The sequence below is a fragment of the Neopsephotus bourkii genome, unplaced genomic scaffold, assembly GCF_033783945.1.
Source record: "Neopsephotus bourkii isolate Nb327-2 ecotype Australia unplaced genomic scaffold, CSIRO-AGI_Nbou_v1 NB_196, whole genome shotgun sequence".
Taxonomy (NCBI): Eukaryota; Metazoa; Chordata; class Aves; order Psittaciformes; family Psittacidae; genus Neopsephotus; species Neopsephotus bourkii.
In genome coordinates this window covers 17,397,425-17,423,239 of record NW_026900709.1, presented here as the reverse complement: position 1 = coordinate 17,423,239, position 25,815 = coordinate 17,397,425, and the positions used below count along the sequence as shown (strand labels likewise).

At 46.0% G+C, this 25,815-nt stretch overlaps 1 protein-coding gene across 14 annotated transcripts in view; it reads left to right on the top strand.

Moving 5' to 3' along the window:
- Positions 1-25,815, top strand: part of CAMK2G (calcium/calmodulin dependent protein kinase II gamma) — a 121,537-nt gene that overhangs the window by 28,166 nt on the left and 67,556 nt on the right. For all 14 annotated transcript variants that reach the window (XM_061344204.1, XM_061344208.1, XM_061344206.1 and 11 more), the window contains exon 3: positions 24,462-24,521. In XM_061344204.1, the coding sequence (XP_061200188.1) occupies positions 24,462-24,521 (60 nt within the window). The remainder of the gene's footprint in view (positions 1-24,461; positions 24,522-25,815) is intronic.

The following is a 25,815-nucleotide window of genomic DNA, read 5'->3' as shown; positions in this document are numbered from 1 at the left end:
CAGGCTGAAACCATTGGCCGGTAAGAGACTTAAGCGAGGAGATAAACATGTTAATCTCCCTAGGCCGTCCCCCTCAGCTGCTGCCTCTGTGCCTTTGTGCCTCTCGAGATGTAGATTTTCCTGGATCATCGGGCAGAACGGTGTTCCCACTGAACCTTGATGGGATATCATTCAAACCTTTTCACTGTTAACCACTGGAGCTGGGATGTACATGCCCTCTGTACACATGGGTTTGCATGTGCAGGCAGGGCAGCGTGCTTTGCAATGAAGGCAAGCTGATGAAGAGATAAAGGCTGTTCCTTTCTACCCCATCACCTTTGCAGTCAGGCCTTTGCAGAGACCATCCATTCCTTCCTCACGTCCTATGACAGCAGTGCTGCCTTTCCCTCCCTTCCCTCAGGACAAGTCCTGAAACAAACTAACAGGATTGTTTTGTATAAATTTTCTGTAGCAATTCAGAAAGTCTGTCTCCTTTGAGCTTTTAAAGTATCCTGTTGAATTCTTGGGCAAGGTCACTGGTCTCGCTCAGCTACATAGCAGGACTCTTAATAACTCTTAAGTTCATTCTTGCACTCTTTTACTTGCTTTCCTGACGCGGCAAAGTAGTGGGTATGGGAGTAGTGATGAGTGTTTCTTTGCGCAGTACTGGTGCAGACTGAATAGGGTGTTTTCTTCTTCCCCTTTCTTCTCATGCCCTCTTTCCCACCTGCCTCTAGTTCTGTAAAATGAGCTTTGCAGATCCCCGGGTTCCAGCTCTTTTGTTTTCTGTGCTTTTTCTGTTGACATGTGCATCTCCAACTTCAAGGAGTCTTATGCACAGACTTACACCATGTGAATGTGGAGGGAAGAAAGTATTTCAGCTGTTCCTTACTTTTGTGGTTTTAAAATTATGTATTTTGAGCATTTTGCTTTTGGAAGACAAATGAAGGAGGCAATCAATTGGTGGGGACTTGCTCTTCTTCCAGCAGCAGTACACCTGAGCCCTCACAGACCTTGTTGTTCCACAAGTCCCAAAACACATGTCCAAAACTGGTAGCACTGTGGCTGCTCTGCTTCTCGGTTTCCTTGGCTCAGTGGCCTCAGGTAGTCAGGCGTAGCTCGTAATTTGAGTAAGGGTCAGGCTCCTGTGCTCCTGGCAGCATGCTGGTGATACAGGAACCACATGCTTAACTCGGATGGAGTTCAGTCCTCTTGACTATGGCTCAGCTGGTGTAATTCTGACCTTCCTGGTCCATGGCCTTTTCCAGTTCTGTGCCCTCGGTTTTGTTGCCTCACGTATGTCTTTGAGGGTGGCCCAATCTTTGCAAAATTCAGAAAGAGGTTTTTGAAAACATCTTTTCTTTCTGATACCTGCTATTTGGAGGGGAAAGGATGAAGTCCTGGCTGTTTGAGACCTCTTGATTTTCTTAGCAATCTCTTCTCTGGTACAGTTTGAAAGCACTTCTGACTGCCAGATCTGAGAGGATATTAGCTCAACCTAGGGAAAGCATACTTAAGTAGAGAGTTGAGTCATAAGTTGAACAAAGTAACTACCAGTATGGTCCCATCTGGTAGGTGATGTGATATAAAAAGGCAGCTGAAGGAGGTGACCAGTTTTCAATGTGGCAGTTGTGCTGCCAGCATGCTGATGTCAGGGACCAGCCCTGTGGGAACATGTTAGTCCTGTGAGTGAATAAACTAACCTGGATCTTCTCTGGAGGCTGTAAAACTTACGCAAAGCTGACTGCTGTTTGTTTCCTTCCCTCTAGTGCTAGTTTTGAAATGCAGAGCTAGTGGGGGAGAGCAGGGCATCTGTGAATGCTGGTAGCTTGTGCTCGGAGATCACTGTAATCAGAGTTACTGTGTGTATGTTTGTAAATCTCGGCACTCATTGAGCTGGAGATTGGTACTTGACACATCTTGCTCACTGTACTGAAAGTGGAATTGGCTGTGGGCAGCGGAGTTGTGAGATCTGAAGTGTAATCACTTCACCCACATGTGCTGTGAGTTACCAGAGCTGCTCTTCATGTGTCTCTCCCTTTTGATATCTGTTACTGTTGTTGTTACTGTAGAACTTGTCACTGGATGTGTGTAGTGTTTGAGTGGGAAAGTGCTCAGGACTGAACAAACAAAGCATAATTAGAATTATCTCACTGTGTGTCTATTTTTTCCCCTCTTCTTTCTCTCTTCTGTTTATCCTGCTTCTAGTTTATATACAAGTACTGAGTATCTGAAGCTGTTGGAGAGCTTGGTCTGCCAGCTCTGCTGGCAGAGTAGCAGAAGGTGTGATTGCAGCATGAAGGGCATAGTTCACTAACTTTATTCTCAGTAATATAAGGATAATAGCATTGAAGTCACAGTGATGTGGATTTCACTGGGGGCTAGCAACTTAGGCACATATGTAGGTCCCCAGCAGGCCTGTACTATTTGCATTAAGTCCATGAATCCCGTTATTACTACTCCTGCTAGTCAGCATAGTGCTAACTTACATGTCTGTTCATGCTGCGATTAAACCTTTGATTGCAGAGGAGACCTCTCCATAAAGCTTTGAGGCTCTTTTGCAAGGACAGAAGGCGCCCAGCAGGAACAGTGTCAGAAGCTGGGTGTCTGTCTCCTGCTTGTGAGTGCCAGCTCCAGAGGAAATTGTTACACAGTTTGCTTATCACTTCGGTTTTACTCCAGCTCTTAACTCTGCTGCTGCGCTTCTGAAGCAAAGGTCTTGGCTTCGCAGGGAACAGCTGCTTATGGTATCCCCTTGCACAGGGTCTTGTTCACTAAAGCCCATCTTCCTGGAACATTTCCAGCCCCTAACCCTATAGAGAAAAAACAGTGTGACCATTTGAGTCTTTATAGGCAGCGGCTTTTCTACAGTGCTGGATTGTCATCGTCACATCCTAGGAAGGGTGATTTGTGTCCCCTCTCAGTCAAGCTGAGGAGCAGGTGGATGGAAGATGCTGGTGAGAGCCACCCATCCCTCAGTCTGTCCATTCCTCTGTCCGTTCAGGGCAGAACGGCAGAGAGGGCAGTGGAAAGCCTGGGATCTTGATAGCCTGCATCTTTGCTAACTGCGGTGTGTTAGGGATGCTGGTGTTTTTAATGCCCCAGAGGTCAAGAAAGTACTGTAGCTGTGGTTGCACGGGGAACTACCATAACCTTCATGGCTTCTGAATGTGAAAAAGGGACCTAAAACTTAGGAAAGTGACCAAAAAGCCCTGTAATCCATGTGTGCTGCAGTGTGCTTTGCTTTGTTCCTCCACACACTTTTCTAGACAAAGAAATGGAAATGCAGCTGTGGCAGGTGTATTCCTAACCCCAGCTACATCCCCTGAAAAGCTCTGGGAGCTGCTAGCTGTGTTGGTTTGTAAGTCCCAACAGCTGAGCTGTGGTTTGTCTGAAGGATTTTGGTTTGAAGAAGCCTTGATTTTTGTAATTCTTATTTTATTTTTGTTTTTTTTTATTTCCCCCCCAAAGCTCCAGAGAAAATTGTACTTGGGAAGGTGACCCTGCTCTGCCCTGCAGATGGGTCAGCCCTGCAGCTCCCCAGGGCAGATACCCGAAGCACTGCAGAAGATCAGGGAGGACTGCGGGGGCAATAGGTCTGAGCCTGAGATGACCTCTGGTCTGATTCTTGGAATCAAAATAACAGATACCTGCTGCTTCCCTGTGTCTTCTGGGTGATAGAGGACAGGTTTTGATAGCTGCATTTTGCTGGTGCTTGTGTTTTGACACAAGGCTCACCAGTGGTGCTAGCTGTGATCACTGCAGTGATGGCCATGCAAAAATTATCCTTTTGGCTCTGCCAGAGACCTTCCCCTACCACCTGGTCCTTTGTCTGCTATATGCCTCTTACAGTTTGCTGAGCAAGTTTCAGAGTCATTCCTCCTGTTCACCTGGAACCTCCCCAGCTGTACATCTATCGAGCTATTCTAAATCATAAGGGTGTTTGTTCCCTTGCTCTGGACATCACCATGGATTTATTCTGGGCTGTCCTTAGCATCATTCTCTTCTTGGGCTCTCTGAAGCTGGGTGTTGGACAGCAAAGGTAATTTATCCTCGCTGGATAGGATGTGACTTTACTGTGTCCATAATGTGGTCAAACGAGGACTGGAAATCCTTGCTGACCTGTTCTGCAGGACTTGTGCAGCCTCACTTTCTGGATTAGACATAGACCTTCAGCCAGGAGGAGAAAACAGTGTACTTGCCAACTGATGGCCTAGCCGCCTTCTGTGGTTCCTTTGCAGTAGCCTCAGCTCCATTTGAGCTGCTGCTTCTGCTGGACACTAGAGCAAAATCCTGTCCCTCATGATGCAGTTCCCTCAGATCCACAGATCTTCTGCACTGTCCCCACTGTGTACCTCCTCTCTCAGCATTCAGTTTTCTGTGTTTCTGCTGCCCCTCAGTTGGATACAGCTCTGGGTAGGCTGCCTGTGCTGTCCTTCTCCTTTTCAGCTGTGGTTTGCAACTAGCATCTTGTGCTCTGGACCTCGCTTCCCATTTGTGCAGGGAGGGTGGTAGTTCCTGTTCCTGCTCCTGTAAAGCTGCGTAGCAGGAGATGAGAACTAATACCCAGCTTATGAATGAGGGTGCAGCCAGAAGGGAGTTAGCCTCTGACGTATGGATGGTGAATGCACGACATCACTGATGGCATGTGGACATGGGTTAAGAAGGTCAGGGTAGCAAAGCAACATCTGCATAATCCCCTTGCTATTTTGTGTGGAGATGAATGAGTGGCTGGGTGGGGGGAGGAAGTAGCAAAATCACTTTTAGCAGGGCAGACATGAATGTGGTTACAGGTTTGATTTGATTAGTTTTATTGAACAGGAATGAATATATTTGTAGATCAGCAACAGTAAAACATGCACTAAACTGGCAGCCCTCTTCCCAGGGGTTCGAGAGCCTCCCAGATGAACTGGAGGCAGGTTCCCTGCAGCTCAGCAGCTCTTAAGGAGTTGGTAACAGCTCAGCATTTGAAGGGACAGCACTTATTCTGTGACAAGTCTTGCATTCCCCAGCCTGCCTGACCCTTCAGCTCCTTGGCAGAAACATAGCCACTGTGTTTCCTCTGTGCTCTCTTCATACCCATGGCCAGGTCCTGCTTGCCACAGCCTTTCCTGATGACTGTAGACAACACACAGGAAGGAGGTGTGCAGGAAGAGGCAATTCCTGTCTGACTGCCGGGGATAAGGTGCACTCAGAGAGCTGGGGCGTGCATAGAAGCTGTGCAGCAGTACATAATAGTCCAGACACTTGCAACTGGTTATGGGAAAAGGGTCTCTGTGTACTTTAGGCTTTCTGTGCAGCGTGCTGTGACTTTGGGGAGGGAAAGAGGAGTGGCTGTCTTTGCAATACCTCTGAATTGCTTGCCTTGCACTCTTATGTCCCTTTGTTGATGAGCTTTCATGTGAGCAGTGACAGCTACTAGAGAAGCTGCAGCCTCAGTATTTTCCCCTGTCTTCCTCCCACCAGAGCTGGCAGTGCTGTTTTGATGTGTGTTTAATAGACTGAGCCCTGAGCAGCAGTGTAGGCCAATACTAATTGGAAGGATCTTTTTTCCACCTTCATCCTCCTAGCTGGTCTCTGTCAGAGAGCAGGAGGCAGTGCCTTGGTGAAGGGATGTGGGGACCTCGTGCCCTCAAGAGTGCTTTCTGGAACGAAGTGTGCACGGGCTGTGCTTTCAGGCACGGAGGCCTTGTCACCCGTGGAAGCCGGGAAGACATGAGCCCTCCTCTGCTCCCTCTGGAACAAAACCAGTGGATGACTAATGCACTCGCTGTAAATATAACTTATCCTATCGGTGACTAATGGAGGCTTTTGTTTTCCTTTTCCCCCCCTTCTGCTCCTGTCTTGCTAAAATAAAAGTAGCTGCTCAGAGCAAGGCTGCTGGTGGGATCTCCTTCCTCTTGTTTTACTTCACTCTAATCACTGGCATAGCAGGGGGTGCATGGCTTTTACAAAAGGCAGCTCATTGCCCCTTTTCCTTATGTGAAACTTAATTCCAGGTGGTAATTTGTGTGTTCATTTTTGTTAGGGTCACAGTGCCTCCTGAAGTCATCTTCTGTTCATATGTTGATCTCTGCTTCTCAGACTAGAACCTGTGTCTTGTCCACAATGCAGGAGAATCAAATCTTGCTTAAACTTTTTTGACAAGCTCTTTGACAGCATGCCTTTACTCCTTTGTACATTTGGATGCTGCCCAGATGCTTGCTCCTTGTTGTGTGTCTGGTCCTTGCAAAGGGGCATCCCATTTTTTATTTGGCACTCTACCAACAGACAGCTTCCAGCCTCCAAGTTAGGAAGCTTGTGGGCTTGCTAAAAGCTCTTGGAGGAAACTGATTGTTCTAGTGCCATGCTGTCTGGCCTTCGCAGATACACACAGTATGCTAACAAGCTACCCAGAAGAACCAGAAACAATACTCACCGAGAGGTACATGGACATACTACTCGTATGTGTTTGGTAAGTGTGTTATTAAACTATAGGACGTGTAATTCATTAGGAAGCTTAGTTCTAGGTGGAAATTGTACATCAAACAAAAATTGTAACACAGACGATCTCTGAGCCTCTCTAAATTGTTTCTTTGGTCCCAAAGGTCAATCATCATGAGAGGCAGGTCTGTAAGGGGCTTGAACAAGAATGCATGAGTGCTGTCTTGGATTTGTCAAGCAGATTCTATTAAAGCCTGTCTGAGCCTGTCACGTTGACCTTTTCAGAAAAGAAATCTAGGAAACTGCTTATAAGTTTGGTCAGTTTGTTTTGCACCTCAAATATACAGCTATTTTCAAGGAAGCAAGGGTGGAAGGGGTGTCTTACTACCATCAAATACTGTGCTTCCAGCTCTGCCTTGTGAACCTCATGGAGGGAGCAAAGGAGAGCAGTACTAGGTGTGTCCTCTTTGGAGGATGCCATCATGTGCATCTTTTTCCTTCCCTCTCTGTGTGGATGAGCGTCTGTTGCATTCATCTGGCATTTCTATGGCTGCTGGAGCAGTAGTTTACGTGTGTCTGCAATGTTACAAGAGAATTTTCAATAAATTGTCTATTTTTACATTTAGATTATTTTTTAGTTCTGTGACTGGCAGGAGGGCACCTCATTTTCTCTCTTTTACTCTGCAGCTCTCATCCTGCCCTTCCCCACAGCCAGGTCATGACTTACTCTCTTCAGTCCCTGCTTGTCCTGGTATGACACCAGGTCTTCTCTGCAGCCTTTCTCTACCCTTTATATCCAGCTTATAGCTGGTGTCACTTGCTACTCCTGTGGCAGGGTGGCTGCCTGCTTTTGCCTACACTCGCAGTCGCAGGTCTCCTGGGTGCTTGCAGAAGTGGGGATAACAAAGTGCCATGTGTCTGCCTGACTTCCTCAGGTCATCAGCATTGACCCTCAGCTGTCTTGTGGGTACCTTCTGAATTAAGATTTATATGAAGTTACTTGCTGACTTTACTATAAAGAGCCAAAGTACGCATTTTCTTATACAGACCGTTTCAGTTTAGTGTTTATGTTTCAGAATGAAAAAATGCTTCATTTAAAAGCACAAGTAGGTTAAAATATGAGGTAAAGAAGTAGTCCACAAGTAGGGTGAGACAGGAGGAGTGCAAGAGGGAAATTTGGACTTCAAAAGCAGGAAATCTGTGCTGGAATCAGACACTAAATCAAAGTCTGGTCACTAAAAGGAGATGTATTTGCTGTTTAAAACATAGCATAATTGCTGCTAGCAGAACAGCATTGAGATGTTTCTCCTAAAAATGTTTTTCTCCAAAGGATGTAGGACCCCACTCTCTTCCAGACAGGCTCAGCAATCCTGGTGAATTCCCCCTCCCAAAGAGCTTTTATCTCTGAGTTCTTGAGCTCCCTGACAGCTCGGTGAGGAATCTTTTGCCCCAGGACTCAGAGTTTGGCTAAAGAAATGCCACTTAACAACTGTGACACCTATGATCGATTACACAAGCAAGACCTGAGCCAACTGATATAAATCTGCCTCTAGCACAGATGTATAAACACTGGGGCACGTGACGTATCTTCTGTGCTCAGGAGCCAGATGCTCAGGGAAGTTAAGCAGAGATTACACTAAAGTGGTATTGAATGGACCAAGCTGACTGAGAGAAGGAAGTAAAGAAGTTTTCCCAGGTCTCCAGGTCCAGTGGTTGGTTTGTCCATTGCTGTGTTTCTATGTGATACTGTGGAGCACAGTAGAATGGGAAGCTGTTTTCCTCTGGCTGTCCATAGTTCATTTAGTCCCTGGACCACTTTTCTTTTACAGCAGGGATTTGCTGTGTTTTATGATACCTTTCCTAGAGCTGGGTGGGAGACAGGGCTTTTTAAGGTGGGATATCTTAGCATTTTCAGGAGACTTTAGAGGCCTCATGAACGCATCGTGTCTTGGGCTGGCCTGGTTTTTGTCATGTGGGCATTACTAGCCAGATGATCGCTTGGAAGGGGTGACAGCATTGGGTGCTTCAGGAGAATCAGTGGGCTGCAGTACCCAGTTGGAGACTGGACAGTGTACTCTGGTGACCAGCATCGTCAGTTTGCTTTGCCTCTCTTAGGGTAGGGTATGCAGCACTTCATGTCTTGACCTCTCTGTTTCTCTAATTCTCTTGCTCTGGTTCTCATTGTGAGCTCTGTTGGTGTTTGAAGGCTGCAGAAATGATCATTTCTTTCCTCTTCACTTGTTAGTATTGCAGTAAAAGAGTTCAGATATGCTTGTTTTGGCTGCAGTTCTCTCAGGGAAACCTGGCATCAAAGCATTCAAGCAATCCTGCCTGTCTAGGGGACTGCAGAAAGTCTGCACTAGTCGTTTAAGTTGTTGACCTTTCCTCAATATGTAGTTATATCAGTGACCCTTTACAAGGCTATTGCACGTACGTATACTTGATAGGGTTTGCTGTTGCCATACTCTTGGTTGAGACCAAGCATAAGGGGTCTTATGCAGCACTGTGCTTAATTGACTTGTGCTGCTCTCTCTTCTGTGCTTTTAGCCATGTGTGACAACACTGTAATTCTTTCATCTTATGTCTTAAAAAACAGAGATAAGGAAGCTTTGCAGTTGCATCTTAAATGACAGGGCTTTTTGGTAAGGAGTGGAAAAACCACTGTGAAGTGTCTTCAGGCCAAAAGAACAGATGGATTAGGCAGAGGAGAAGCTGGTTTTTTATTTCTTTGCATTCCCTGCACTGGTTATGAGAATGGTTTGGAGGAGAAGCCAGCACTATCTCAGGCAGTTACAACTGTGAGAACAGCTATGTTTTACCCAGGGTCCTGTGTGTTTTGTCATTTCACAACCAAGAGTTCTGGAGGAAGTTTTTGACTCGTGTGACATAGAAAATGGAATTTATAAACTGCAAAATTTAGTATCATCAGCCTGAAACTTAGAGATTGTGGCTTCACCCTTTCTTCTTAGTTTGAATTTCAGCTAGCCAACTTCTGTTGCTGAAATCCTCAGCATCCAGCGTGGATGCCAACACTGCAGATGAGGAAAATGGAGACTCTCTGTTCCTTCAAGGTTCTTTTCCTTTTCTCTCCCCATTCCTTCTGGCATGTTTGTACAGTTATGAAACTGGGGGAAAGAAATGTCACAAACTCAGTGGGTGAGAATAGTTACAACTTTAGTAGTGTTCCATAGGAACTGGATTATGTATTACAGGACTTGCTTAAAACCCTCCATTCTTAAAACACTGAATGACTTTCTTCTGGGATTTGCAGTTGTGATGTGTCAGTATTACAGCATTTGAAGCTTTATTTTGTGTGAGAGATCTAACTAGCTGGAGTGTCTGTTCTAAACCAGTTCCCTAGCCTTATTGCTTATTTAAGGGAGACCTTACAAATGTAATTTAGACTTTATATGATTTGTTCTTAATTCTGATGCCTGCTGTCTTCTAAACTTCAGCATTGAGGTAAGGCAGTCCTGATGTGATCTATCAGAACTCGTTGCTTGGATGGTACAAGGAAGCAGTCAGCAGTATAAACCAGCTAATGCCAGTAAAGGGACAAGGAGCAATTTCCTATCTACACAGTAGATATTTATTTTAGTATCGCTATATTTATTTTAGTACCTATTTGCTTTCACATTTTTTCAGTCTTTTCCTCATTTAAAAGGGGAGCTTAATATTGCATCCTCACCTGCTTAGATCCCAGCTCTCGAGTGGGGACCTCTGAAAGAAGAGCTAGGATAAGAAGAGACAGGAAAGTCCACTGAAGCTGTATGGGAACCTCAGAGACCTAATGGCCATTGTGCTTGTACACGTGTACGTGCACTGTTCAGCGCAGGCTCTGTGCCTGTCAGCGGATGAGCAGCAGGGATGTTGTGGGCTTAAGGGTTGGTTTGCAGCACCCACCATGGCCTGGCAGCAGCGTTTATCTAGGCCAGCAGGGATGCAGGGAGTGACTCACTCAAGGATTCATGCACGCTCTCCCCCTCTCCTCCCCCTGCCGCAGCTGTGGCTTGGTCATCAGCCATTTGGGAACTAGCAGCTTTATTTGGTTGCTGTTTGCTGTGGGCAGTTTCTCTTAAGGTTGTTAATTTTATCAACTGCCTTGGAAGCTCAGCTGACTCCAGAGAAGACTTAAAATTGCCTTTTCTGCCTCTCTTCTCCTTGTCTGCTCATAGGGCTGCCACCCAAACAGCTGATCTGGCACTGGACTTGGCTGAGGAGGTGAGAACAAGCAGATGGGCTGGAGGGAGAAACTTCCTAAGCTGATCAGCCAACAGCATGGTCACTGTTTTACATGGTGGCTAATGTTGTTAGGCTGAGTGCCCTCTCCAGGCGCCACCTTGGCTATTGTGACTAGAGGGCCTGGTGGCTTTGCTCCAGCTGAACAGAGAAACACATTTCATGGCATGATGGAAGAGCAAATGTGGGAACAGTGTAAAGTACAGGAAGGTCTTTAAATAAATGTAAAATGGAAAACTGATTAGTTTTGTTGTGATCACAACAGCTGGTAAACTTGTCAGAGGTTACCAGGCTCACTTTCTGGGTGACATGGTTAGTAATGCTCCAGGCCGTGGCTGAGGGTTATGGCCCATGAATAAGAACAGCCTGCCTTGGGCAGCCACTATGCTATCCTTTACTCCCTTTCACCAAGGGCAGCAATTCTTATTTCTGGCCTGGACTTTCTCTTCTTGCATGATCCCATTTTCCCTGCGCTGTGCTCTTGGTGGGTGCTGTGTCCTCATGCTCCGTACTTTTTTTTCTGTGACTTTGGCTTCCCTCTGGACAATCCTTTAGTCATCTTTGTCCATGTCTGTGTTCCTGACTAGAAGTGCCATTAATGTTTTCCTTTCAGAAGCGGTTTTGCTTGCACTTCCTAGTGCCTGGAGGACATGCTTTCTAGGCCTTCCTGCCCACTGGCTGCTGTCGCTTCAGATCCTGGCTGTGTTGGATGTAAGCAGCTTGGGAGCCATGCTGTCCCTAAGACCTAAACAGTGTCCCTTCCCCTGCCACTGCCCCTTCCTCTGCTGTGTCACAGGACCTGGAAACAATTTTTGCTGCAGAGACCTGTTCTAGAGCACAGATTAAAAGGCTGTGCTCCTACTTTCCCATGTTCCCAGCTTTCTGGTGAGATGTATTTCTGTGCTGGGGCTGCAGCAGTATCTTCACTGAAGAGCGTAATCAGATGTCTGAAGTTGTCCTCTGCCTGCCGTGCTGAAGGACTGCAGTGCGTGGATATGATGCTTGAGAGAAATGAAGGAGGGGAAAGAGCCTGAGGAAGGGGCAGGGATCACTTTTGTTAGCATTCACCTAGAAATGGAGATAACAGTTTTGGTAATAGGATGAGCAGGCTCTCAAGTCTCATCTGGCTGGACCAGCTGACCAGAGATTGCAAAAAAAGGAAACATAAGATCTTTTTTTCCCTGTGTTGTCTGCTGGGAATGGTGGCTGTTGAGGAACCTCTTTTAACAGGGGGTGCTGCAGCCTGGTTACCACCTTTTTAGTTTGAAATTCAATTTGTGTGGGTCAAAGTAATGTCTGTAGGGCAGAAGTGCTCCTTTTAGGTCAGAGCTGAGGCTGTCTGGTGGGTGGCGTGGGAGAAGCTTTCTCTGCCACTACGCCTCACTTGTGTGTTCTGTAATAAAAAAGGAGGGTTTATTCTTAAGACACGTTGGCTTGACTGCTTAACTGCCACCCCATAAAAACCCAATTTCAACAGAGAAAGTTGCTTTGTAAATATTGGTGTTAGTGCTTTAATAACTTTTTCATTGCATTCTCTTTCTCCTTCTGAGACGCCTCCATTTCCCCTCTCATTTTTTGCTTGGGATAGGCAGCAATTTGCAGATGTGCACGCTTCGAGATAACATGAGAGCTACAGGTTCAACCCTTCATCCTCAGTCTTTGTTGATCAGTATATGGGGTGGGCTTAATCAGTGAAGGTTGCTGCTCTGGGTATGTTGTCTGTTGATCAGCGAATCTGGCCATCTTTTGAGATTCGGTAAGTGTCTGTCATCTTGGTATGGTGCTGTGGAATTCAGTGCCAAAACACACCACATAATTTAGATTCAAACAATGGCAAAAAGACTTGTGGGGAGAAAAAATGCTGTAGATGGCCTTAGAATTAGTATTACAGTAATGTAGCAGCACTAAATGCCCCCAGGCAAACGGGATCTAAACTGATTTAGCCAGGAGCATTAAACATTCATCAAAACCAAGAAATAAGCATACCCAGAGAATAAATCAAAACTGTAGCACAACAGCTGCTTTTTTGGAAAAGATGCAAATCAAGTGCCTCTTTCCTTGGCAGTCTGAAAGCAGGCATGGTGATGGGGCAAGGCGACTACTTTCAAGCTGTTGTGCTCACCAGATAGGCCAGATCTGGAGCTTCAATGTAAAGAAAGCTGTTTTCAGGCTGTGCTCTTGTCAAGCACAGTGCGGGCTTTGTTGGGTGGCTGTTCCATCCAAACAAGCTAAATGCTGGTTTTTAAGACCTTAGTTTTTATTTTCTTCATTTCTGAACGCTGAACCTTAAAACAAAAATCCATTAGGTCCTAGTATGGCATGGAGGTGTGATTTCATGCTTCCTAAGTGATCGAGGTATCCCAGCAGTACTAATGTAGCCCCATCAGTTTTTGCTTCGAGAGACTGCTCAAAACCCATTTGATTTGAACTGCCTTGTTTGCATCTGCATGTCTTTTTCTGCAGAAGGATGAAAACCGTGGTAGTGAGAGGTCCAAATTCCGAAGACCTAAGTTTGTTCACAGATTTGTGACTGATGTGGTCTCTGGTTTCAGTGCCTCTGCTTTTCTCTTCAGTCTTTTTAAAGATGGGGAAAAAAACCTCTTGTGCTTCAGGGTTTTTCAGGCTGCTTAGCAAATGTTTGTTAGGAAACTAATGATTCTCTGACAAATGATACTATGGAAGCAGTTGTTCTTCTATGGGGTTTGTTGTCTAACATAATTCTCTTCCCTCCCCCTTCATTTAAGTATCTGTCTTCCCCAGCAATTTGCTGGGATGTCTATTTCCCCAAAATCTCTGCTTGTGGAACGGCTGAAGAGAGTTCTGCAAAGGACACCTAAGAAAAACGTTACTGCACAGCTGCTTGTGAGCTGAGACACTGCTGTGCATGCTGTCCTGCCCACCTCACTGCAGAAAGCGTGTGGAACCCCTCTAAAATGTAGACTGTGTGTTTCAAAAATCACTTATCCCTTCTCTGTGAAAGTCCATTGGGATGCTGTTTAAACACGCATGCTACAGCAAGCCTCTTAGATCTGAAACACTCCCCTCCCTGCCAAGTTTCCAACCAAAACCAATGTAGTTACATGTGTGGTGTGTGTGTAAGTTAGCACTGTAACTGCAGCCTCCTGCCTCTGCAACCCCTAACCCACAGCTTCTGCCTTTCTCTGCATGGGAGGCTGCAGCGTGCTGTCTGTAACACTGCCCCAGACCAAGCGCTCAGAGTTGCGGATGGACTCATGAGTTGCCATGTCAGGACATGAGATGTCATTGGGAAGGCAGCATTTCTTGGGGCTCTCTTGAGGAACACCACACCACCTGTGGAGCAGCAGGGCATGCTCTTCCCCTCTGCCCTACCTTTAGTAGTGTATTGGGTTTGGTTTTCCCACCACCAGTTTTCCATGCCCCATCGCTGTTTTACAGGGAAGATCGGCTCCTCACACATATGCCTTCAGACAATTGGCTGGGGTGCAGCACTGGTGTCACCTCTCTGCTGACTTCAAGGTTGCTGTAGTCACATGAGATGCCAGTCTTTCCCCTTGTGCGTGGGCTCCACATCTCTGCTGTGAGAGCGGCTGGGGGAATGGGTTGGTGGGGACGAGGGGCTGTGGGGAGATTAGGCTCTTGGTCTCAGTGAAGTTGCTGGTAAGCTGGTCACGTGAAACAAAACCTACATCATCTCCCTTCCCCCATGCGCTGGAGTGTTTCTTGGCTCTGCACCCAAACTAGCAGCTGAGCACGTGATTTACTTGTAAAATGCAGTTAAAAAAATAAATGGTGCCATTGCAGATGGGAAATCAGGGATGGGAGGGCTGGGCTGGGGCTCCCTGTGTGCAGGAGAAGGGAGGGATGTCTCCCTGCTGAGTTGCAGGAAGCCAGGGGGGCATGGTGCTGTGGGATGAGGGTTTGGGGGAATGTGTGTTGCAGGATGTGGGGCTGCAGAGGAAAGTGCGAGCTGCAGGAGGCAGAATGGAGGGGAATGTGCTGATCCACAGCCCTACCAAGGGAAGGAGGTGGGGAGGTGCTGCATGAAGGACAGAGGGAGGAAGGGGAGGGCTCTGATGCAGGTGGGATGGGGGCCTGTGTCTGGGGAGTTAGGCTAGGCAAGTAACTCTGAACTGAAGGTCAGTCTTCGTACAGGATACAGGGTCTGAAGTGACTGTGATAGAGGGCTGTGCTAATTTTTGCTCTGCTTAGTGCAAGAGGGGGAAGTTGTTTGACCAGTCAAGCTGCAGAGCTCAGCATCTTCTGAATCATTCTTTTTGCTAGTTGTGTTTGTATCCCACAGTTCTTCCTTTCCCTGGGATGCAGGTGCTCTTTACGCTTTCAAAATTACACTAGGCCAGTGTTAGGCTCCTCACAAGCCTGATGGAGGCCTTTAAGCAAAATGGCCCACGAGGCTGGATGACGTGGCAGTTTCATCATTCCTGGGGGAGTGCAATTACACCACATTGCTTCCTGTGTCAGGACTGTGTCAGCCCAGTTAACGCCTCCTGGCCACAGCAGATAAAATGAGGTAAAAGAATTCCTGCCCTTTGCTGTGCTTTTATCTGCATATTGGTGTTCGTGGTCTGTGTTCTCCGTTGCTTCAGGTCAGGAGGAAGGTGCCTGTGTTTTTGTGCTGTCAACTGGAGGATATGTTGCTTCAGAGGGGAGCTACAATGCCCTGCTGCAGGAATGGTTCCTAGTACCTCCCGTTGCAGCGCTGGTTTTCCTTGTGTTTCATTCCACTATGAGCAAAGGAGAAGTCTTGTAGAAGCAAGAAATTGCACTCTTTGCAGTACTCAGTGAAGCAGGTGGAGCTGGGGAGTTGGTGGGTAGTTTTAATGGCCAGTTGGTAGGTTTCTTGATTATTGCAGCAGACTGTGGGTGCTGACTTCTGTGGCTGTAGACGTTAACACAGAACACAGTTTGGAAGGTAACCTCAGTGGTGAAATGTTTCATTTGCACCTATTTAGCACCAAACCCGGAAGGGATGTTCCCTCTATGACTTGCTTCCATCACAGTGGCACAAAATAAGCTGATGGCTGTAGCAGGAAGAAAAAGGGGGAATGAAATTTGGATCAGAGTCTCTTGGAAATTCTTCATTGGTTTTTCATACTGGAAGTGTTAGTTGATGGGAGAAGCAGACACAGAATAAAGTGGAGTTGGCAGAGGTCTTGTACATCCCACACTGGCACTGTGGGAAGGATGATCAGGGAGATGACGAGACATTCCTCTTGCCAGCAAGAGGAACTGGCATGCCCTGAGAGGAGATGTAGACCAGGCTTGTACGTGAGGGTTGACCTGTGTCGTGTCAAAGCTCATTGAAGAGTTTGACTGGGGCCTGAATGGTGCTTTGGCCTGCGTCAGTTGATCTGTAGATACCTATCCTCCATCCTCCTAATGCAGTCATGGTGCTGGCTCATTTTTCAGTGGCTGCACTGACACCAAGGCTTCAGGCTGAATCCACTGTGCTCAACTTGGCCTATTCTTTTGGCTGAATAAGACTTGGAACAGCTTTTGAAACAGCCTGAAGAACAGGGTTTCTGTGGGCTTGTGGCTTGTGGGGAAGGATGGGTCAGCTTGTGGGGAGGGGCAGCGGATGCTGCGGGGGGATGTCTCCTCAAGGGGTTGACAATATTCTGCCGTAAGTGCTGTAACAAGCTCAGAGGAGTTCTCTTGTCCAGGTTCTGAGATGATTTCTGTGAAGCCAAAGGCTATGCCTACATAGTGGATGGCTGGGTTGCTCGCTCCTTCCCTTTCTGTATACTGGTGCATGCACATGCATTCAAACTCCATGTTGCTTTGCAGTGCTGGCATTGATCAAACAATGGGATCTGCTGTAGGGAAGAACCTAAGGTGGAAATTCTCTCAGAGGGAGAAAACACCCAATCTGGCTTTATCTGTGCCTTTGTAGGCAAGGGATAGCATGTCCAGCTTGAGCACACTTAACTCCCATGTGTTTTGTGTTCACATTGCTGTGACCAAGACGACACTCACCTATAGCTGTGAGCCTGAGCTGATTTAGTAATTTGACCTCCTTTGACTCCTGAAGTTCCTGGAAAGCTGATGGTGTCTGTGAGAGCCCAAGCTCCCGCCTTCCTCTTAATGTGCACATTGGGTTGTTTTGCTTTATACTGCGCACAATAGGCAATGCTCAGGCTGTGCATTCCTGCTGAAAACAAGAGGACAGGAATTCTCCTTCCCTTACCAGGTCCACCTGATAAACTGAAAAATACACTTCTGGAAATAAAACGCAGTTTTGCACAATACTGAGTGTAGAAACTGCAATGGCAAAGGTGCACACTGACTTTTATGAAAAGATGCATCCCCTTTAGGTATTTTTAATACCTTTTTTCCTTTTGTCACTGTTGTTCATATCTGTCTCCAGTTAGATTATCTCTGCAAAGTAAGTACAAGGTAATGAAAAGAGAATACAATTTCCCTAGCCTACTCTTCAGAGTACTTGTCAGAGACAAAAATACAACTATGTAAGCAGTCTTGACTTGTACACTGTGGTGTTGATAGTCTAATTTCTACATTACTTGAACAAAAAACTGTTGTAAGTTCATGTAGTTCATTCTTTTATATTGTTTGTTTTGGTTTTGCAGTACAGTAATACCAAGGGGTTCACAAATACTGGCATGTAGAAACGCAGCTTGTTCCAACTGTGTGAGCTTTCTGGCTGTCTTCAAGATTCATGCGTGTATGTACATAGGGTAGTATTATATTTTAACACGTGGAGTTGTTTGTTCCTGGGAGGTTGTGAGAGCATGGGAAAAGGCTGTTCTAAGGTAATAATATTAGTGGTTTTATTAGAGAAAGGGCTTTGTCAGAAAGTACATCTGCTGGCATTTCTCGAAAGAAGTCTTGTATTTGTTTATTGTGTCCTATTGGCACTTGAACCTCTGGCTTTGTCAGTAGATGAAGGCAAGTGGTGAGGATTTCACCCCTGTCTTGTTTGTCTAGCTTTCACTGGGTGAGGAAAGTGGAGCTTCACTCTTTCATCTTTGCTTGCCCACTCCAACTGTGTCTTCCTTCCCCTTGGTGACTTTGACTCTTGCACAGTTGCTGCACCAGAGATGCTGGTGGTGGTGGTGGTGGTGATGGTAGGGGGTGGATGCATCTGCTCTTGTGCTTGGGACATTGTACCACTGGGGTCGTTCTGCACTGGGAGGCTGGAAAACAGACTTTGGCTTTCAGAGATGTCACCTGCACTGTGGTTAGTATGCTGTTACAGATTTATTCATTTTGGCTGGAAATGGCTATGAAGAAACACTGAAATGGATGTGTCAGAGTCCTGATCTGCAAATAGCTGCAGGGAGGGAGAGTGTTTGGGAAGTGTCATTATATGCTTATTTTCTTCATATTTGTCTTTAGGTATCTGCCGTTAGCTCTTGTCAGAAAGGATATACTGAATCTACAGGGGCCTCTGGTCATTCTTAAGGCCTAGGATAACTTCTGCAACAGGGGAAATAGGGGTGATCTGAGACTGGCTAGTACTCATGTTTAAAGTGGTGGTGTGCCATGGCATACTGTCCTGTGCTACCCTATTGCAAATGCTGAGATCTCAGCTGTTCTGTAGCACGGACTTGTTGGAAAAATAAGAGAATATGGGGGAAGGTCTGTGGGTTGAAGAGTGGGATGAGGGAGCTAGCTCTCTTCTGCTGGGAATGTCTCAGAGAGGAAGTTTAAATGTAAACAAGCAAAGAAGAGCGTGGAGAAACCTGAAGGCTCAGACTGGTCTCACTACAAAATGTATTTGATGCAAATTCGATTTCTGTCTTGAAGCAACTCAGAGGATATCTTAGCAGCTGGCACCAATTGACTATCTCCCGGAATTGGCATGATGACAGCAATCAAACTGAATTTATTGCTTTGGGTTTGATTCCTCTTCCGGACTCTTCCCATTCTCAGAAATGTAATCTAGAATGTGTTCCCATAGGAATGATAGCTTCAAGCCTCCTTTAACAGTAACAATAGAGCATGGTCCTAATGCAGGATGAAAACAGGTGGAGTGTATTATTGAACACTGGATTGTATATTCCAGCTGAGAGCAGGAAGATTATGTATTGGTAAAGGGAGGAGCAAGGGTTGTTTTCTTTCTTCATGACACATCTTCTCATCAGAGATGATTCACAACTAATGGTTAGTTCTGTTGCTGCTGCTTTTTACTGCATTTAGGAAAAAATCTGCCTTCCATTGGGGTGCCTAAACTTTTAGACTGCTGAAAGTCACTCTCCCTCCCCCTTTTTATTTTCTCTCCTAAGGCAGGTGTACTAAATAAAGAGTAAGCTTTAGCTATAGGATCCCAGTATAGCTGCAGTTTGGAAAAGTAAGCCATTAAATGCTGCTGTGGGTGTGCTCTATTGCATGTTGAACTGCTATGACACAGTGCTGTATTTGTAATGCTTGTTGTAGAAACTACGGTAGAATTAACTTTTCCCACCTCCTTTTCTGGTAGGTGTGAAATTAATGACTTTCACTGATAAACCTTGGTTTCTTTTATTTCAGTAACTGTTTTGTCATTCTTTCAATTAGTTTTTAATGCTCTCTCCTGCTTTCCAGATGAAGGAAATAGACGTACATCTGGAATAGACGTAGTTTGACATTTGTTACTAGAGCAGTGAATGTCAGTGTTCTTTGGGCAGATGGAGAGGATGGGGAGCAAAAGGCACATCTCTTTCAACCTCCCTGGGCACTGATCCTTTGAGGATCCTGTGGCCAGACCCTGGCTGGAAAGTGTGTCCTCATGGCAGCTGCTGCAGCTGAAACAGAACCCTCCCTGTGTCTCTCTCAGGAGCAGGAGTCAGTCAGGGCATCATAGCAGGAGGGTTCTGTTCTGTGCAGGGTGGCAGTGTCGGCACCTGACACCTCACCATCTTCCGCTCCCAGCTCAAATTCAGCCCTCACCCTGTTTGCTTGGGACTGATCTTTTGGGTCTATTGCAGGTGTCTTGCTCCAGACTCTGCCTTTTGCACGTGTACCTCAGCTCCACACAGACAGATCTCCCTGTGCTTCCCCAGCAGCTCCTTCTCCCCGGCACAGCTTCCTAACAGGCTGAGCAGGCAACAGTGACGTTTTTCTTCATCTTGTTTTTTTGCTTATGTAAATGTGCTCACTTGACAGCTCTAGACTGCTGGGATTTATAGATGTCCTGTGCCCTGTCTGTGTGTCTCAGTTCTTCCCCAGGCCTTGGGTACCCTTGCAGGAGAAAGACCTGGTGAAGAAAAACCTCCTGTGAAGAATCCATGGGAGTGTGGCTAGAATAAAAACCCAGGAACTGATTCCTTAGAGAAGAATGGAGCTCAGAAGCCAGGTCTTATGTTATTCATCAATCTCTGCCACTGCATCTTTGGGTAACAGTCTGAAGTAGCCAGGCAATGAAAGGATTTTCTTACAAAAGAGTAAGAAATGCACATTGATATAGAACCAATTATATTCCCCTCTCTGCTGGAGATAGCCAGATTTTTGTGAAGTAAAGCTGTGTGTATTTGCGGGTTTATTTGTTGGGTACACTTTTTACATCGTGTTGTTTATCTGCTGAAGTTTGATGCATTTAGGACATACAGGCCGGACTATCATGGGTTTGGTCTGCTGTCTTCTGTACTCAGACAGGGTTATTTTTGTTTTAACCTGCTCAGTTAGAGATTCTTAGAGCTGTGATGTTATTAATTGTGCACAGCTACTTCTGTCCGTCCATTGTGCACGAGCATTCTCGTCCCAGTGAATGGACAACGTGTTTGTAGAAAATGAAGCAGGTCCTTAACTCTCACACATGATTCTAAAACAATCATCCTTGGTTTTCTGTTAAAGGAAATCCCTAGGCAAATCAAAAAGCAACTCAGAAGAAATCCCAGTTCTCTGAACAGGCAGTTTCTTAGCAGGTATACTCTGAAGAAACCTGGTATTAATGTTACTAGAATGACAGCACAGTGTTTGCAGAGCAATAATGTTAAACGTACTTGGGTTAAACGTAGTCTCACATGCTGAACCAAGATGCAGAAACCATCTCATATAAAGGACTAACACAGAGAAATAGATATTTACACTTTAGTTTGTGTGCAAAACATGAAGTTTTCTTCTGCAGTTTTTAAGCACCATTTCCGTAAGCATTTATACTTTAAATTTTCCTACAAAAGAGCTACGTAGACTGCACTTCTCTGTCTGTGTAGATACTCATTGCTTCAGACTGTAGATAGAATTGTCCAAATAGCAAGAATCTCTTTCTTTTTTTGGCTGGAAAAACAGTAAATGAATATTAGATGAGTGTTTGTAATATCCTGTACTTAAGTTTTAAGCATCAGCTATTGTTCAGGGCTAGACAGCTCTGTAACATAGCAGGAAAAGAGCTTAATGAAATCCAATATTTGGAAGCAGGAGGTAGATGAATTCAGACTTGGAATAGCAGTGCTAAATTTTAACAGGAAGGATAACTAACATTAGGAGTAGTTTCTGTGGGTGTATGGCTTGCTTTATCACTTGAAGTCTTGAATGTGAACCCTTATGTTTTCTGAAGGATGTACGGTGTTTTAGGCAAATTATGGAAATTGCTGATTGAATTTCATAGTTTGTGAAAGGTGGGAAATAGGCCTAATGTCCCAGGCCTGGGATCCTGTAAGATAGATCAGATGTGGTACTGTGTTTCTGTTAGCTACGAGGTGTACTTCCACTGTGCAGTTAGAATAAACACCTTCACTCCACAGATGGCTTGCAGAAATAAGTCTGATCTTTTGGTCAGAGGGAGAAGAAATTACCTGTTTTGAAAGTTCTTGGTATGGCAGGGATCTGAACCCATGTAATCTTTTCATCATTATTCTAATGCAGTTAAGAACACTGCCTTTTTAAGGTTCAGTGAGACCCAGTCCATGTAAGAGATATGTTGAAGTGCAGCCTTTGCTCTGCTGGACTCAACAGAATCTTGTTTTATTTCTCTCTCCTACTGAGAATAATCATTGTTAGACTGAAGAGAAGTAGAAAAAATGCAGCTCCGTGTTTATTCCTTATGCATTTAGGTATCAGGTTGTTCCCCACAAGTACCGAATTGGTTCTGCCACTGATCCCTGGAATGAGAGTCATGCCTACATTATGCCAAAGGCCACTAGGTCATGAGGAGAGATTAGAAAGGGTTTGCCTTTGGAGCTGCGGTGGGGAGGCTCTTCTCAAGTCACAGATTAGGCTGTGTTCTGGTGCCGCCTGCAACGGGACGGGTGATCCTGCAGGAACAGGATCTGTGTGACTCCAGGACCTGCGTCAGGAAACCCGCCCAGCCTGACCTTTCGCTGCTCTCAGTTGTGGCGGCTGGCTGCTGCGGGCTGGTGCTCCCAGGCTGGAGCGTGCTTTCACTCTTTGAGTTGTGCTTGAGTTGGCCTGTTTTGTTGCCCTGGAGACAGAAGAGTGTGGTATGCTTTCACCCCGACCAGAAATAGTTTCCTGTACCTTGTGACCGGAGCGCTGTACTCCTCCTCTGGTCTCTGGCCAGGCTGTGTGGTGCTGGAGGGCTGGAGTGTGGGGTGATGACCTCTTGTCACAAGTTCTGGTGTGGCTGCTGCCCATGATCACTAGCTGCCCTGCCCGCTCCCCTCCCTCTGCACCATGGTGTAGGATTTCAGGGGAGCAATTGCTCCTGATTTACATCTCCCATGGCATTTTGATGGTTATGTCATTTTGTTTGAACCTTGCTCCTATCAGCTGTCTGTCCTGGCTGTCAGGACTCAGTGGATGAGCAGCACGTGGTGAGCTCTTACCTTTCCTTCCCCCTTTGCTCAGCTGTTTTTGCTGTCTGCTTCCCCATGTCCTTGTACTTGGGAACAGATTCTCAGCAAGTGTAACTGCGCGCGAGGGCAGCGTGATCCAGGCGGATGAAGGATCCCCTTCTGTAGGAGTTCCAAGTAGAGCTGGGAGCGTTAGTGGGGAATTGGCAAGACCCAGCCATGCAAGCAGGCTGCGGTTAGTTTATCTTCAACTGTTGTCCTGCTGTGAGAATCTGCCTGGGTGCAGAGTATGCAGCACAGTGTTACCTTGCAACTGTGCTTTGCTAAACTTGGTTTGCGAGAGAGGTGCTGCTAAAAGAAAAGCCAAGGCACCCCTACCCCTCCCCAGCAATGCAGGTGAGAAAGTGCTTGCACTGCACCAAGGACCTGGGAGTGTGGAAGCTTTCCAGGCTTTCTTGCTGCCTGCTACTTTACTGGAGAGTCTTTCTGGCATAGAACTGTAAAATACATGGAACAACAATAATTTCCAGGACTGAGAAGGAAGGAGAGATGAAAGGAGTTATTTACCTTCCCGCATCCCTGAACAGTAACAGATGAGGATGTAAGCATATCTCAGCCCTATGAAGTGTTAACTGGGACATTTTCTACAGTTCAGCAGTGGGAGAAAAGGCAGAAACCCTGCAGTGCCCTGTGCTGCTATTCCCAGCCTGGGAGAGAAAAGTGTTCTCAGCCGAGATCTGGCTGACTTTCAGTCTTCTACTCACAGGGAAGAGAACAGATGCCCAAAGCTCCTTTACAAAGGGAAGGGAAGACAGTGCAGAGACCCTGGAGCTGCACAGGCTGTTCTCAGGCAGAGCTGTGCAGTGTGGCTGTGTTGCAGTAGGTCTCTAGTGGGTTTCCTATAAATTGGAGGATGCTGCATTCCTAGCAGTGCTCTGCTGAGTAGCCCAAACAGCAAAGGATCCCGCTTCCACCTGTGCAGAACTGTGTGTCACAGGGGATACAGAGAAGGTGTGTTTTTAAGCCTGTGTGCTGAAGATCTGCTAGAGAAGAAATGCCAAGAGCAGTCAGGGACTGCTGCTTCCCCTTACTATGTTCTTTTGATGGCTGGACTGGGCAGGAGTGGCAGTCCTTGCCTTTTTCTAGGCATGTACATCCCCAAAAGCCTAGAGCGTACCAGCTGCCAGGGCTACCTAAAAGATTTGCCTCCCTTGGATCCTTTCAGTTCATCTGTGCTTGTCTATTGTGAGCATTTCACTTGGGAACTTTGTGGTGGAAGTTCAGTACTCAATAGTTGCTGTAGTGAAAAATCTCCTGAGTGAACCTCAGTGGCTAGAAGGCCCCCTGCTTCTTGGCTGAGATGAGTAGAGTTGCTCCCTCTCCTTTCCTTGCGCTCATGCACATTACATTTATAGGGAGGAGAAATCATTTCTTTACTCTCCTTGATTATTTTGCCTTCAATCCAGATGGCAGTTGTGCTCGAACTGATGTTGCCTTTGGGCTGCAATAAGCACACTTAGCATTTGGGCACAACTTCTTGCCTGGAAATCGCAAGGTGCTTGATCAGCATTTCGCTAGCGAGTCTGTCCATGAGTACTGAAGTATGGTTACCTTTACAGTTCACTGGAGCTGGCAGAGTTCCCTACTTCATGTGAATGGCTGTGCACTAGCAGGAGATGCATATTTCTCCCTCCTACTGTTCCCTTCTTCCCCAGTGTTTGTCTGGGTTGGAATCAGGTCCTCTTCCCGTTTCATGTGGGCTGTTTCTTCAGAGACTCCTCTCCAGCCTTGGAGAAGGGGGTTTGGAAAGGGTGTCGCTGGAAGTGGTTTGGCGTATTTTTGAGGCTGGCAGAAGAGTGGTGTGTTTGACTCTGCTTCTACTTACTGTGAATCCAAGGAGAGAATAACACTTTAGTGCTACTCTGTAGCAGGACTGAAGATCCTCCTGCAGTCTTGGTTGCATAGCTCTTGACTGAAATGGCTGTGAGGTTTTAGGAGACAGTCATGTTCCAGCAATTTATAGCCTTCTGGATGTCTGCTGGGTCACTGTGTTCCTTTCTTGGTTGAATATGAGCAAGAGCTTAGTTCAGAGTCGTGGTGCTTAACGTCTTGTTTCTTACTCTCTTCCAGATCACCAGAAACTGGAACGTGAAGCTCGAATCTGCCGACTTCTGAAGCATCCAAATATTGGTAAACCTCCCTGAGCCTTAGAGGGATGGGGGTGAGAGAGGAGTAATGTCTCACCTAGCATGCTGTGAGAGAGCAGATGTATTCTGAATGTTCACAGAACACTCGTCAGACTTGCTTCAGTTTCTCTCTGACAAATTCTGCACGTGATCCTGTCCCATTCCTTTGCATCCTGGCCCAGATGTTCACCAAAGTGTGCTGTGTTCCCATCCACTTGCCCATGCAGAGCTGTCCCAGCTCCTTGGGTGGTGCATGACTCTCATCTGCTCATCTGACATTCCGTCATGGGAGTGAGCTGTTGTTTGTTTTCCCCACACTTGTCTTCCGTTTCCTCTTCTTGGCACTCTTTGATGTATCTGTTTAAGTGCTGTATTCAGAACATGCCCATAGTTAAAGGAGGGTGGGCTACTATGGCAGCTCTTCCTATTAGAGTGACTGCTTGCTCTAAAAACAAAAGACAGGAAACAAATTGCCCATTCTGGCAGTGGTAAGAAAATAAATAAATAAGAAAATTGAGGGTGATGGAGTAAAGGAATAGTTTTGTCTAGAAGTATAGGAAAAGGCCAAATAAGGCACAATTTCAAACCAAAACTATACTATTTACTGAACTCTAGGGAGGGGGCATGGATTTTTATCTGCTTTCAAAGCACCACGGAAGTTTGTCCTTTTTATTTTTTTTCTAGAGAAATTTCATGTTGCTGTAAGTTGCTTTGAGCAAAACAATTGGGCCATTAATAATCTCTTTATTAGGATCTTTAAATCAACAAAGCCTCTAGGATCCTCACTGAGGTCTAATTTGAGTTAATTTAGTTAAGAAAACATTACAAAATACCAAACTGCCACCTTCAACCAAACCACTGTTCAATATCCCTGTCTAGGAAACCTGTGATGCATTACACTACGTTTCTTTTGCATAACCCTATCTGTCAGTGTAGATAACTTCCTAAGGGCATTTGTCTGGGCTCCTGACTTTCAGCTTTGTAAGCATTTGCTCCCATCCTCTGAAGACCTGGGAGAGGAAAGGTGCCTCACAGCAAACCCTTGGACTAGCATCTGTAGCCTGTTCCATATGTGATGGAGAAGCAATTTCCACAAGCTTGGGACCTCACAAAATACAAGGCACCTTAGAAGTAGCTTTTCAAGAGAAAGCTTTGTTGCATTAGGGTGTAGTTGTGGAGGTATGGCATGAGGAGAGGAGCAGTGGTCACTTTCTACAGCAATTTGCACTGATGAATATATTGGACAGTAAATGTATTGCTTGGCAATATTCAGAATGACTAAACCACTAGTTATCGAG